Consider the following 15,723-nt stretch of genomic DNA (forward strand, 5'->3'; position numbering starts at 1 on the left):
ATTACTAATGTAGGGTGCCTAGTTAGGTTAATAACTCTTTACTCTTAATCTCTTAAATGTTTCATTGTTTGAAAATACCAGGAGAGTCAGTTTTTAAATTGAAGTGAGCATACATAACTTTGGACACTTGATGGCGCCAAACAGTCTTATATACAATGCCTGGTGTAAAACAAGCAATGAACTAATCCAACAGAGCTCATAAAACAACCTTCTAACTTTCTATTTCTAATAATATTTTTTTTGAAAAATTCTCAAACATCCAAGAAAGTTATAAATAAAATACAAATATTTTTTTCCTGAACCATTTGGGAGTAAGTTGTTGACTGTATATCTCACAAATCAGATAATTTAGCATTTTCCCAAAACAAGAACATTCTCGTACGTTGTCTTAATAAAAAAAAATCAGGAAGTTAACATGTAGATTTATTACCACTTAATCCCCATTTGAGTTTTGCTAATTACCCCAGTAATGCCTTTATAATAAAAGGATCCAGTTCAGAGTAAAATATGATAAAAAGGATTTAGAATCACATGTCGTATTTAATTTTTTTCTTTCTCTTTTTAAAAAAGATTTTATTTATTTTAGGGGGAGAGAGAGTGTGAGCAGGAGGAGGGGTGAAGGGAGAGGGAGAGAAAGAATCCCAAGCAGACACTGCCCTGAGTGCAGAGCATGACCCAGGTGTTTGATCTCACTACCCTGAGGTCATGACCTGAGCCGAAATCAAGAGTTGATTGCTTAACCTACTGAGCCACCCAGGTGCCCCTGTATTTAATTTTTCTATTTCTTTAGTTTCATCCAGTCTGGAATGATTTCATAGTCCTGTTTTTTAACTTTTATGAATAACTTTGATGCTTTTGAAGATTACAGGCCAGATATTTTGTAAATTGTTCCTTGTTTGAGGTTCATCTGATTTTTCCTCATATAAGATTCAGGTAATACACCTATAATAGGAATAACAGAGGTGATTCTGTGCTTTTCTCATTACATCAGATGCTGCATGGTTGTGATTTGTCCCGTTACTATTGATGTTCACACTGATCACTCGATTAAAGTGGTATCTCTAGCTTCACCCTTGTCAAGGTTCTGCTTTTCCTTTGTTACCAATAGAAATTTGGCATGAAGGCACTTTTTTAAAAAAATATTTATTTATTTATTTGAGAGAAAGTTTGCGCAGGGTTCAGGAGAGACACAGGAAGAGAAGAATCCAAGCAGACTCCCTGCTGAGCATGGAGGCCACCGTGGGGCTCAGTCTCAAGAGCTATGAGATCATGACCTGAGCTGAAATTGCCAGTCAGAAGCTCAACTGACTGAGCTACCCAGGTGCCCAGAAGGTACTTTCAAACCAAGTAAATATTGGCAATATTGCCAAAATATTGGCGCCTGGGTGGCCCAATTGGTGAGGTGTGTTGGACTCTTGATTTCAGCCCAGGTCATGAGATTGAGCCCTGCATCAGACTCTGTGCTGGGCATGGAGCCTGCTTAAGATTCTCTTTCTCCTTCTGCCCCTCTTCCCACACCAGGTGCGCGATCTCCCTCTTAAAAAAATTGATAATATCCTTATCAGTCTTTCAATTTATTTGTTTACATCCTGGTTTCCTATTTTATTCAACAGGTTATAGTCCATTCTTTTCTTTTTAATTACTTACTTATATATATATATTTTTTTTAGTAATCTGTACACCCACCATGGGGCTTGAACACACAACCCAGAGATCAAGAGTCACATGACCTTCTGAGTCAGCCAGGCAACCTCTTTTATTTTCATTATTTACTTTCATCCTCAAATTCTTTCTTACTTGGCCAGTGGAAACCTCTTCATGGTGGCTTCCATGGCTTTTTGACACGTCTTCTTCATTTTTTGAGTTCTATTTTACTCTTTGGCTCTTTGGCTCTAGGTTCATCCTTTAACTTCCCTGCTGCAACACCAGAATCAACTGTTTCTCTAAGTTCTGATTCCTTTTATTTTTTATTTTTTAATATCTATCTATCTATTTATTTATCCATTCATTCATTCATTCATGAGAGATAGAGGGAGGCAGAGACACAGGCAGAGGGAGAAGCAGGTTCTATGCAGGGAGTCCAATGTGGGACTTGATCCCAGGACTCCAGGTTCATGCCCTGAGCCGGAGGCAGGCGCTTAACTGCTGAGCCACTCAGGCATCCCCTGATTCCTTTTAGAAGCCATGATTTGGATGCCAGGTGTGTTCATTGCTACTTGGTTTTTGTTGCACACAAGCCCTCTCAATGACTGTGTGTGTGTGTGTGTGTGTGTGTGTTTCTGTATCTATCTATTTAGATCCATAAATTTACATTGATATCACCATTCCAACTAATTTATGTTTCATTTAAACAGCCTAGGGTTTATTTCCTTATTTGTGACTCCCTTCTCAAAAAGTGAGAAATTTGACTTCTGTTGTTCTTAATATATTTGCTTATATGTCCAATTGCCTGTCATTGCTTCTGTCCCTTCTCCCACATGGTTGCTGTCCTCACCCTGCTTGAATGTTGCTAATCTCCCCCTGGGCTGCCTCCATCTATGGACATACTTCTCAAACTGCTTCCGGCTCTGACTCCTCACACTGGACGTGGAGGGGGTGTCCTCTCCATGTGGATTCCCTCCTCACTTGATTCAAGCTCTGATGCCCATACCCAGCTACCATGAGCATTTTCTTGCTTTGCCTTACCTAGTGGTTTTAGTATTGAATAGTTCAGGAAGGCAGGGGGAGGAGAAGAGGAAATACTCTCTTGACTTACTTTATTTACTTCTAATTATTTTCTTAATCTACCAAGAAGTTTAGAAGTAGGATAATATACGTTTTCCTGAACTTGATTTTGTTTCAGCAGTAACTATCAAATAATACTTAATGAGTTTCAGTCCAGTCTATTGTATTCTATTGAAAAACCAGAGGGTAATATGGAAATATCTGGACACCTGGCTTAGGAATATCTACAAAGCTATATTACCCTCCTTTTCTACCAATTTTTTTCTGAGATTTTGGACAAATTTCTAAGCCTTAATTTCCCCATGAGTGGGTACCTTCTGTCACATTATTTTCAGTCTATATTTGGGGGAAGACTGAGGGAAAGGTTGCCTGAATGCCAAGGATCAAATGGATATAATATTTAAATTAAGGGATCCCTGGGTGGCGCAGCGGTTTGGCACCTGCCTTTGGCCCAGGGCGCGATCCTGGAGACCCGGGATCGAATCCCACGTCGGGCTCCCAGTGCATGGAGCCTGCTTCTCCCTCTGCCTCTCTCTCTCTCTCTCTCTCTCTCTCTCTCTGTGACTATCATAAAAAAAAAAATTAAATTAAGGTTTTGTCTTTTTCTAGAGGTATGGTAAGCTCAAGATTGACATTTTTATTTTTATTTTTTAACTTACTTTTTATTGGTGTTCAATTTACCAACATACAGAATAACCCCCAGTGTCCGTCACCCATTCACTCCCACCCCCTGCCCGCCTCCCCTTCTACCACCCCTAGTTCGATTCCCAGAGTTAGCAGTCTTTACGTTCTGTCTCCCTTTCTGATATTTCCCACACATTTCTTCTCCCTTCCCTTATATTCCCTTTCACTATTATTTATATTCCCCACATGAATGAGAACATATAATGTTTGTCCTTCTCCGATTGACTTATTTCACTCAGCATAATACCCTCCAGTTCCATCCACATTGAAGCAAATGGTGGGTATTTGTCATTTCTAATGGCTGAGGAATATTCCATTGTATACATAAACCACATCTTCTTTATCCACTCATCTTTCGATGGACACCGAGGCTCCTTCCACAGCTTGGCTATCGTGGCCATTGCTGCTATAAACATCGGGGTGCAGGTGTCCCTGCGTTTCCTTGCATCTGTATCTTTGGGGTAAATCCCCAACAGTGCAATTGCTGGGTCGTAGGGCAGGTCTATTTTTAACTCTTTGAGGAACCTCCACACAGTTTTCCAGAGTGGCTGCACCAGTTCACATTCCCACCAACAGTGCAGGAGGGTTCCCTTTTCTCCGCATCCTCTCCAACATTTGTTGTTTCCTGCCTTGTTAATTTTCCCCATTCTCACTGGTGTGAGGTGGGATCTCATTGTGGTTTTGATTTGTATTTCCCTGATGGCAAGTGATGCGGAGCATTTTCTCATGTGCATGTTGGCCATGTCTGTGTCTTCCTCTGTGAGATTTCTCTTTATGTCTTTTGCCCATTTCATGATTGGATTGTTTGTTTCTTTGGTGTTGTTTGATAAGTTCTTTATACATCTTGGAAACTAGCCCTTTATCTGATATGTCATTTGCAAATATCTTCTCCCATTCTGTAGGTTGTCTTTTAGTTTTGTTGACTGTATCCTTTGCTGTGCAAAAGCTTCTTATCTTGATGAAGTCCCAATAGTTCATTTTTGCTTTTGTTTCTTTTGCCTTCCTGGATGTATCTTGCAAGAAGTTACTGTGGCCGAGTTCTAAAAGGGTGTTGCCTGTGTTCTTCTCTAGGATTTTGATGGAATCTTGTCTCACATTTAGATCTTTTATCCATTTTGAGTTTATCTTTGTGTATGGTGCAAGCGAGTGGGCTAGTTTCATTCTTCTGCATGTGGATGTCCAATTTTCCCAGCACCATTTATTGAAGAGATTGTCTTTCTTCCGATGGATAGTCTTTCCTCCTTTATCGAATATTAGTTGCCCATAAAGTTCAGGGTCCACTTCTGGGTTCTCTATTCTGTTCCATTGATCTATGTGTCTGTTTTTGTGCCAGTACCACACTGTCTTGATGACCACAGCTTTGTAGTACAACCTGAAATCTGGCATTGTGATGCCCCCAGATATGGTTTTCTTTTTTAAAATTCCCCTAGCTATTCGGGGTCTTTTCTGATTCCACACAAATCTTAAAATAATTTGTTCTAACTCTCTGAAGAAAGTCCATGGTATTTTGATAGGGATTGCACTAAACGTGTATATTGCCCTGGGTAACATTGACATTTTCACAATATTAATTCTGCCAATCCATGAGCATGGAATATTTTTCCATCTCTTTGTGTCTTCCTCAATTTCTTTCAGAAGTGTTCTATAGTTTTTAGGGTATGGATCCTTTACCTCTTTGGTTAGGTTTATTCCTAGGTATCTTATGCTTTTGGGTGCAATTGTAAATGGGATTGACTCCTTAATTTCTCTTTCTTCAGTCTCATTGTTAGTGTATAGAAATGCCACTGATTTCTGGGCATTGATTTTGTATCCTGCCACGCTACCAAATTGCTGTATGAGTTCTAGCAATCTTGGGGTAGAGACTTTTGGGTTTTCTATGTAGAGTATCATGTCATTGGCGAAGAGGGAAAGTTTGACTTCTTCTTTGCCAATTTGAATGGCTTTAATGTCTTTTTGTTGTCTGATTGCTGAGGCTAGGACTTCCAGTACTATGTTGAATAGTAGTGGTGATAGTGGACATCCCTGTCTTGTTCCTGATCTTAGGGGAAAGGCTCCCAGTGCTTCCCCATTGAGAATGATATTTGCTGTGGGCTTTTCGTAGATGGCTTTTAAGATGTTGAGGAATGTTCCCTCTATCCCTACACTCTGAAGAGTTTTGATCAGAAATGGATGCTGTATTTTGTCAAATGCTTTCTCTGCATCTAATGAGAGGATCATATGGTTCTTGGTTTTTCTCTTGCTGATATGATGAATCACATTGATTGTTTTACGGGTGTTGAACCAGCCTTGTGTCCCAGGGATAAATCCTACTTGGTCATGGTGAATAATTTTCTTAATGTATTGTTGGATCCTATTGGCCAGTATCTTGTTGAGATTTTTGCATCCATGTTCATCAGGGGTATTGGTCTGTAATTCTCCTTTTTGGTGGGGTCTTTGTCTGGTTTTGGAATTAAGGTGATGCTGGCCTCATAGAATGAATTTGTAAGTACTCCATCTCTTTCTATCTTTCCAAACAGCTTTAGTAGAATAGGTGTGGTTTCTTCTTTAAACGTTTGATAGAATTCCCCTGGGAAGCCATCTGGCCCTGGACTCTTGTGTCTTGGGAGGTTTTTGATGACTGCTTCAATTTCCTCCCTGGTTATTGGCCTGTTCAGGTTTTCTATTTCTTCCTGTTCCAGTTTTGGTAGTTTGTGGCTTTCCAGGAATGCGTCCATTTCTTCCAGATTGCCTAATTTATTGGTGTATAGCTGTTCATAATATGTTTTTAAAATCGTTTGTATTTCCTTGGTGTTGGTAGTGATCTCTCCTTTCTCATACATGATTTTATTAATTTGAGTCTTCTCTCTCTTCTTTTTAATAAGGCTGGCTAATGGTTTATCTATCTTACTAATTCTTTCAAAGAACCAACTCCTGGTTCTGTTGATCTGTTCCACAGTTTTTCTGGTCTCGATTTTGTTGAGTTCTGCTCGAATCTTTATTAACTCTCGTCTTCTCCTGGGTGTAGGATCTATCTGCTGTTTTTTCTCTAGCTCCTTTATGTGTAAGGTTAGCTTTTGTATTTGAGTTCTTTCCAGTTTTTGAATGGATGCTTGTATTGCGATGTATTTCCCCCTTAGGACTGCTTTTGCTGCATCCCAAAGATTTTGAACGGTTGTATCTTCATTCTCATTAGTTTCCATGAATCTTTTTAATTCTTCCTTAATTTCCTGGTTGACCCTTTCATCTTTTAGCAGGATGGTCCTTAATCTCCACGTGTTTGAGGTCCTTCCAAACTTCTTGTTGTGATTTAGTTCTAATTTCAAGGCATTATGGTCTGAGAATATGCAGGGGACGATCCCAATCTTTTGGTATCGGTTCAGACCCGATTTGTGACCCAGTATGTGGTCTATTCTGGAGAAAGTTCCATGTGCACTTGAGAAGAATGTGTATTCAGTTGAGTTTGGATGTAAAGTTCTGTAGATATCTGTGAAATCCATCTGGTCCAGTGTATCATTTAAAGCTCTCGTTTCTTTGGAGATGTTGTGCTTAGAAGACCTATTGAGTATAGAAAGAGCTAGATTGAAGTCACCAAGTATAAGTGTATTGTTATTTAAGTATTTCTTCACTTTGGTTATTAATTGATATATTTGGCAGCTCCCACATTCGGGGCATATATATTGAGGATTGTTAAGTCCTCTTGTTGGATAGATCCTTTAAGTATGATATAGTGTCCCTCTTCATCTCTCACTACAGTCTTTGGGGTAAATTTTAGTTTATCTGATATAAGGATGGCTACCCCTGCTTTCTTTTGAGGACCATTCGAATAGTAAATAGTTTTCCAACCTTTTATTTTCAGGCTGTAGGTGTCCTTCTGTCTAAAATGAGTCTCTTGTAGACAGCAAATAGATGGGTCCTGCTTTTTTATCCAGTCTGAAACCCTGCGCCTTTTGATGGGGTCATGAAGCCCGTTCACATTCAGAGTTACTATTGAGAGATATGAGTTTAGTGTCATCATGAGATCTATTCAGTCCTTGTTTTTGTGGATTTTTCTCCTGAACTTCTTCTTAAAGGGGAATTTTAAGAGTCCCCCTTAAAATTTCTTGCAGAGCTGGTTTGGAGGTCACATATTCTTTCAGTTGCTGCCTGTCTTGGAAGCTCTTTATCTCTCCTTCCATTTTGAATGAGAGCCTTGCTGGATAAAGTATTCTTGGTTGCATGTTCTTCTCCTTTAGGACCCTGAATATATCCTGCCAGCCCTTTCTGGCCTGCCAGGTCTCTGTGGAGAGGTCTGCTGTTACCCTAATACTCCTCCCCATAAAAGTCAGGGATTTCTTGTCTCTTGCTTCTTTAAGGATCTTCTCTTTATCTTTGGAATTTGCAAGCTTCACTATTAAATGTCGAGGTGTTGAACGGTTTTTATTGATTTTAGGGGGAATCTCTCTATTTCCTGGATCTGAATGCCTGTTTCCCTTCCCAGATTAGGAAAGTTTTCAGCTAGAATTTGTTCAAATACATATTCTGGCCCTCTGTCCCTTTCGGCGCCCTCGGGAACCCCAATTAAACGTAGGTTTTTCTTCCTCAGGCTATCGTTTATTTCCCTTAATCTATCTTCATGGTCTTTTGTCTCTTTTTTCCTCAGTTTCCCTCTTTGCCATCAACTTGTCTTCTATGTCACTCACTCATTCTTCCACCTCGTTAACCCTGGTCGTTAGGACTTCTAGTTTGGATTGCATCTCATTCAATTGATTTTTAATTTCTGCCTGATTAGCTCTAAATTCTGCAGTCATGAAGTCTCTTGAGTCCTTTATGGTTTTTTCTAGAGCCTCCAGTAGCTGTATAATAGTGCTTCTGAATTGGCTTTCTGACATTGTAACTCTGTGGGAGAGAGGACTGTTTCTGATTCTTTCTTTTGAGGTGAGGTTTTCCTTCTAGTCATTTTGCTCAGTGCAGAGTGGCCAAAAAGCAAGTTGTATTGGGAAAAGGAGAAAAAGAGAGGAGAGAAAGAAGGAAAGAAAAGAGAGAGAGAAAAAGAAAAGGAAGAAAAAAAGAAAAAAAAAGAAAAAGAGAAAGAAAAAAGGGGGAAAAAGGGTGGGGGAAGCAAACAAATCAAAAAGCAAAACAAAACAAAACAAAACAAAAAAAACAAAAAACCCACGGGGGAGTATCTTCTGATTCTGTGTACTTTAAGTCCCTTGACTTCCCCTGGAACTTGTCCGTCTAGCTGGTCTTCTGGGGGAGGGGCCTGTTGTGCTGATTTTCAGGTGTGAGCACTTGGGGGAGCTGCTCTGCCCCCTGCCTGGTGCAGGGCTCAGTGGGGGTTGTTTACCCCGTGAGGCCCCAGGAGCAACAACTGCAGTGGCGGGGCCAGCTCTGGAGCCCTGGATTCAGCTCCCACAGTAACTACTCCGTCTGCAGGGCCTGGATGCTCCGGGGCGGGGCCGCTGATCTGCTCAGCTCGGGGCAGGAGCGTCCTTGCTGTCCTGGGCCCTCCGGGCCTCTGCCTGTCCCGGGGGAGGCCGGATCCTGGGCTGTGTCCCGGCGCCCTGTGCTCCGGGGCCTGCCCTGTTGGATTCGCGCTCCCTGCGGCGCAGCCCCCCTCCGCGGCGCCGCCGCTCGAGCCCCTCCAAGCTGCTCCTGGAGCCGCGCAGCCCCCTCCGCACGGAGCCTCTTCCTCTGCCCGAGCCCCTCCGAGCTGCTCCTGGCCGCGCAGCCCCCTCTGCGGAGCCGCCGCCCGAGCCCCCCCACCAGCTGCTCCCGCCCCGCAGCCCCCTCCGCGGAGCCGCCCCCGAGCCCCTCCGAGCTGCTCCGGTCCCGCCGTGCGAGCTGCAGTCTTTTAGGGAGCTCGGCCGCAAGGTGTGGCGCACTCTCCTGGGCGCGCAGTTGCTCTGTTAGTGTCCCCGGGAGCCCGAGGGCATCCCCGCCCTCCTGGGTCCTGCTCCAACTCCCCGCGAGCCCCTTTCCGCCCGGGAAGGTCGGTGCAGCTCCTGCTCCTCCGGGACGGGGCTCTCCTGTCCTGGGGACACTCGCCCGGGCCTCAGCCCGGCTCCTCCCGTGGCCCCTCCCCCTTGGAGGCCTTTTGTTTCTTTATTTCTTTTTCCCCGTCTTCCTACCTTGATAGAAGCGCGAACTCTTCTCACTGTAGCATTCCAGGTGTTCTCTCTAAATCTCAGGCCGAATTCATAGACTTTCAGGATAATTTGAAGGTTTTCTAGATAATTTGGTTGGTACGTGATTTGGAGACCCTACTCTTCCGCCATCTTGCCCCTCCCCAAGATTGACATTTTTAAATAGAAAAAAATAAATACTATATTTTAAAAAATCCAAAACAGATATGAAAGGTTTATAGGTACATATCCTTTAATATATATGAGAATCAGTTCTAAGAAGTGAAATTTCTGGAAGTGTCATGCTAGGAAAGGTATATCAGAGGTGAGAGTATGTCCATGCAGGGGACAGCCTCGTAGGACATAACTATCAGAGTAATATTTTTATCAAGCAGAGTTTTCATGTCTGTTATTTAATCTGACTCTTTCAGTCACTCTTCTAAATAAGGCAAGTATTTATCTTTAACAAGTAAAAAACCTGAGTTTTCATTGTGCTACACAGTCATTATTGGCTGAGCATAGACTAAGTCCTGCTCTTCAGTCTTTCCCACCATACCAAGGGTAAGAACATGCGCCTCCCTTTCCAATCAAGAGAAGCTATGGCTCTGAGTATGTTTTTATCTTGAAGGGATCACATACAATTTGTATGTTCTGGAGAAGGCAACTTCTCTTCTGGGATCCCACTTTCTTCCTAGGGATAGTTTTTTCTTAAGATTCCCTAAAGTCCTTCCAGCAACTATATTTTCTCCTGCTATATTGTAGAAGAATGATGGGATATTATAGGTAATATAGGTTATTATAGGCAGGGGCTAGTGTAGGAGGGGCCGAGTCATTTATTCATTTTCCCATTTACCACTATATGATGCTCACATATTATGTGTCAGGCGCCATTCTAAATATGTAAATCCAGTGATGGGGAGGTTTAGTACATGCCCTCAAGAAACCATCTGTATAAGCTAGTGGAGGAAATACAAATAAAATCAACAATGTGAATTTAAAATGATAATTATAGTGAAAGTATATGTAAGTGGTAACTACTATAAAGTCATTGGACAGATTCTTTCATTTGTCTTTTCTATTGACAAATATTTCTTTGTTCTGTATGTGCTGGACAAAAGGGCAGCATTGGAGAATAAATACATACATCTTCCTAGGAAAATTAGGGAATGTTTTTCAAAGGGTAGAACTGAGACTTGGAAGATTTTGTTAGTCAAGAGCACTTCAGATAAAGGAGACATGTATAAAGAAACAGAGGCTTGAAAAGTTATGCTATATTTGGGGAGCTAGAAGGTATTGCTGTATTATACAGTGTGAGGAAGGTTGCATGAGGCTGGACCAGTAGTCAGGGACCAGAACAAACGTCCTCGTCTACTATGGCAAGAAGTTTAGATTTTGATCCATAGGTAGCGAAGCATCACTGAAGAATCTATAGTGTTTTCCTTAGTCTAGAATATCCTAATCATGAAGAAAATTAGAAAAGCATGACTAAGTAAATGATGCTGATAATATTTGTGCAGAACTTCATAATTTATGGGATATTTTCTGTCATCCATTGTCTCACTAAATCTTCAGAGCAGCCCTGCAAAGTGTAATTCTTATCCTTTAGTTACTGATGAGGAAACTGTATCTAAGAGAGGTTTGTTCTTTCATACTCTCACTCATTCAGCAGATGTTCAGGTGCTGCTCTGGGCACTGGAGGTAAAGTGGTAGAATGAAGTCACTTTACTAGTACAGCTTGTGTTCTTCTAAGGTGATAGTGCCCAGCATCAGAGCCAAAAAGAAGTGGGGCTGGACTTGAACACAGATAATCTGACTCAAAAATCACAGGCTCTTTCTATTAAACTCTGTAGTTTCTCAAGACCAATTGAATCAGTGAATCTTGAAAATGTCTCTAAGTGCATTTTGTATAGATATGCTTATAGCTCTCAGAATTAGTCTTCTTTTCTCTTAACTGCCCAGTCTGCTAAATTGTGACGTGGAGGGAGTTGATAGAAGTGGAAGTCTCATCCTTTGGGAATCCTGGTTATACTCCTTTCCCTTTCACTTGTCTTTTCTAGAATCTGCCCCTGTAGTCTTATAAAAGTGCAACAAATAAGGAAGTCTGACACTTGATTTTTTTTGACACTTGATTTTTTATAATAGAAAAATTATAATATGGGATTAATTTTCAAATTTGACTTGGATGTCACAGAATTATTTCTAGAAATTTAGGAATGGTCGTAATAGCTGACTGTTTGTTATATCTGTAGCAATACCTTGATGATAACACTGTGGAAGCTATGGCCTTTCGGAAGAATGCAAAGGAATTATTGCAACTGGCAGCCAAAACATTAAAGAAATTGGGAGTACAGTTCTGGCTGAGCAGTGGAACTTGTCTAGGTAAAACTCGTGTTGCTTTACATTTGTCTTTTTGTCATTTTGTCCTCTGGCTTTAGGGATGACTGCTTGAGATGACAAAACATCTGTGATATTTGAAGTGTCATAGACAGAATAAATGTAGTGCATGTAGCAGGAATTTATTGATTTTTTAAAGAAATTAATTTCAGAAACAGAAAAGAGTTAGGAAGACCATGTTGTATGTGTTTACCAAAAACTATAAGTCATGTATAAAATTTATATCAGGATATATAGACTACATTTGATCTTCAGGTAATCCTTAGATTAGCATTTTATTATTTCTATCCCAAAGATTGTTCTGCCATTTTAGAAAAAAAATCTGTTCTATTTCTTTATTTACACACTACACAAATGAGAGGAAGACTGAGGGAGTGTCATAAGGTCTTCCCACAAGTCTTTTCCAGGTCACTGATACTATCACTGGTTGGACATCACTGCCTTACCACATTCTATTCATTCTAAGAGGGGGAAATGAATGCTTTTCTAGAGTCCTTATGCAAGTTGCTGTTAGAATCAGAGAAAGATTGATGGATCTCTTTCCACTATACATTACATCTCACACATTTATGTGATATATGCTTTAAGGTTTAACTTTTTTTTCTAAGGTTTAACTTTTTGAAGCAAGATTGTATTACAAACTATGTCATCAGAAATACTTCTTAATCACTTGTGTTGTATTATGCATTTTTAATCCATGTTTTTCTTCATTTAAGAGCAAAATGAGGGAGTTAGATTAGACACTATTTAAGGAGCCTTCCTTTTTTTTTTTTTAAAGTAGGCTCCACACCTAGTGTGGAACCCAGTGCGGGGCCAGAACTCACAACCCTGAGATCAAAACCTGAGCTGAAATCAAGAGTCTGATGCTTTAACTAACTGATCCGCCCAGACACCCTAAGGAGCCTTCCATCTTTAATAGTTTATGAATCTTTCATGGATGTGGGGTGTGGATTTTTCTCAAGCTAGAGATAAGACCCCATCCTAGACTTCTAAAGATCTATGTTAAAATGAAGATAAAGTTTAGAATGCCAAATAGTATTGCCCAATAGCAATGCCGATAAGACAACTGTAGACATTTACGTACTTTCTGAATAATTTGGATTAAAGAATTAGAAGGATACTAGGGGAGACCCAAGAGCCTTTAGTAGTACTAAGGTATAGATTTTAGTTTTTTAGAACAGTACTATAGCACTTAATTGCCTTTTAATATTGACAATGTACTGAAAATTGGGGATGAAACTGCTCTTTTTTATATGACCCCTCAGGGGCACCAGGTAGTATAGTCAGTTAAGCGACCGACTCTTGGTTCAGCTCAGGTTGTGATCTCAGGGTCCTGAGATGGAGCCTTTGTTGGGCTCCATGGCAGTGGGGAGTCTGCTTGAGTTTCTCTCTCCCTCTCCCCCCACCACACACACTCTCTCTAAATTAATAAATCAATCTTTATGTTGATTTATATCAGACATGAGCTGTTCAGAGTTGCTCAGGAAAGGGATAATAGCTAAGCAAAAGAATTAAATTATATTGTGTAGCATGCCTTAAAGGCAGCCTTCATCATTAGAGGCTTATGATCAAACATTCTCAAAAGTAATGTAATTTTTTTTTTGTAATGTAATTTTTTTAATGGATGGCCCACCTAACATTTTTTTTTTAAGATTTTATTTATTTATTCATGAGAGACACACACACAGAGGTAGAGACACAAGCAGAGGGAGAAGCAGGCTCCGTGCAGGGAGCCCAATGTGGGACTTGATCCCAGGAATCCAGGATCATGCCCTGGGCCAAAGGCAGGCGCTCAACCACTGAGCCACCCAGGCATCCCCCACTTAACATTTTTTTAATTGAATTTATTTATTTACAGAGTGTGGAGCCTGACTCAGAACTCAATACAACCCCTAGATCATAACCTGAGCTAAAACACCCAACTGACTGAGCCACACAGGAGGCCTGGCCCAGTTAACATCATTAAAGCTGATAGTTTATCTAGAAATAAAAATAACTCATGAAAATTTTTGAGGATGCTGAGTGCTCAGAGCAGTAAAAATGAAGGAAAGAAGGAAAGAGAAAAAGAAAGAAAGGTTCTTCTACAGATGGCTCCTTATAACCATAGATTTTTAGTTTGGGATTTAATTTTTTAAAAATAATTTTGGTAAAGCACTGGAAGTCTAATCTTATGAAATAAAAACCACTCTTACAAAGATCATAGAATAGTGACTAATTTTTTCCAAACTTAAGATTTTAAAAAATTTTCTTGTTTCTTTTTTAATTTTTAGGGTGGTATCGGCAATGCAACATTATTACTTATAGTAAAGATGTTGACCTAGGAATTTTTATACAAGATTATAAATCTGATATTATTTCAGCATTTCAGGATGTAGGACTTCCACTCAAACACAAATTTGGGAAGGTCAGTAGTAACAATCTGCTTTACTTCGTAAGTAACATGTCTCAAAGTTAGAGTTTATATGAAACAGTTCAGAGATGGTTAAGAATGTTGCACATGTCATTTTATCACTCAGTATTGACCAGGATGAGATCAGCAGAAGTTTCTTATGTGACTTCTGGACTCTTTAAGGAAAACCAGAAAAATCTGACTTTCTGTTGATAATGAGAAGGAGAAAAGGATCTTTTGAACTCTTGAAGGCGAGTTTATTGCCATTATGTTAGATAACAATATAACATAATTAATATACTGTATAATGTAAAATTAATACAATTATTAAGAGTCCCACCCACACTACCTGAAGTTATATTGTTTCTTATGAGTCACTTAATTTTATGTTCACTTAGGTGTCCTGTCATTATCAACGTGAAATGGTCCTTTGGTAGCTAAGGGTTAGAAATATAGAATCATTTCAAATAGTACTTAAATTTCTTATCTATTTCACATGTTCTGGGTCACAGCAATTTTCTCAGAGTTCAACTAGGAATAGGTCATCATGACTTAAATGAAATTTCCTTTTAGAGAATTTAATTTAATTTCTATGCCCCAAGCCCATGATTCCTTGCAAACATCTTACTCTTTTTTTTTTTTTTTTTTGCAAATAACATCTTACCCTTAATTTGTTAGTTCATAGGGAAATGTTGTCCTGGAAAGCAAGTAGAAGCATATTTAGTCACTAACAAATTATTTTCTTTATCGTAATTTTAGTTTATATGAAAATTTAATAAAATGTTTTTCAGAGGTTAGAGTCCAAGCAATAGAACTCTAGGCATGCAGCAGATGTTTACTGTACACTCACTGTATGCCTGGCACTGCCTCTGCACCTGGACACAAAAATAAGTAACAGTACTTATCCTTGAGGTGTTCACTGTCTAATTGGGGAAAAAAAACACATAATAATTATGTGATTAGTGCTATAACAAGACAGATACATCAAGACTAATGGGAACATAATTATTTGTTAAGAAACTTAAATCATTAAGTTTCTTTAGGGAAATGCTCTCAAAATTCTTTGTACCTTTAACTTTTATTTCTTCTTCTTTTTTTAAGTACATAATGTAATGATTTATGCTATGTAGATGAGTTTCTATGATACCGCATTTACCTAGGTACTTATTATTGATTGAGATGAGAGACTTATTTCCTAACAGTTTTACTTGATTATTAAAGGGAATCATTTTTCTTGATTCCTTTCCTTCTTTAGTCAGAAATGGGCTCAGGAACAGGATGTTCTGCAGAGTGGTAATTTAGCTACTGTAAATCATTTCCTCTGAGTTTTCATTAATTGTCAGAAGCAACATTATTTTATATGCATTTAAGAAATGAAATGATGTCATGCTACTGATAAATCCATTTTCAGAGGGTTTCAGCTTTTAAAAAATGTTAGAATCAGTATTC

General features: G+C 39.6%; 2 protein-coding genes across 4 annotated transcripts in view; both read left to right on the plus strand.

Moving 5' to 3' along the window:
• FKTN (fukutin) overlaps nucleotides 1–15,723 on the plus strand; it is a 72,893-nt gene that overhangs the window by 38,848 nt on the left and 18,322 nt on the right. For both annotated transcript variants that reach the window (XM_025432926.3, XM_025432925.3), the window contains exons 7-8: nucleotides 11,741–11,870; nucleotides 14,156–14,289. In XM_025432926.3, coding sequence (XP_025288711.1) covers nucleotides 11,741–11,870; nucleotides 14,156–14,289 — 264 coding nt within the window. The remainder of the gene's footprint in view (nucleotides 1–11,740; nucleotides 11,871–14,155; nucleotides 14,290–15,723) is intronic.
• Nucleotides 1–15,723, plus strand: part of TAL2 (TAL bHLH transcription factor 2) — a 63,848-nt gene that overhangs the window by 8,639 nt on the left and 39,486 nt on the right. The window lies entirely within an intron of this gene.

Source organism: Canis lupus, chromosome 11, assembly GCF_003254725.2.
Source record: "Canis lupus dingo isolate Sandy chromosome 11, ASM325472v2, whole genome shotgun sequence".
NCBI classification, from domain to species: domain Eukaryota; kingdom Metazoa; phylum Chordata; class Mammalia; order Carnivora; family Canidae; genus Canis; species Canis lupus.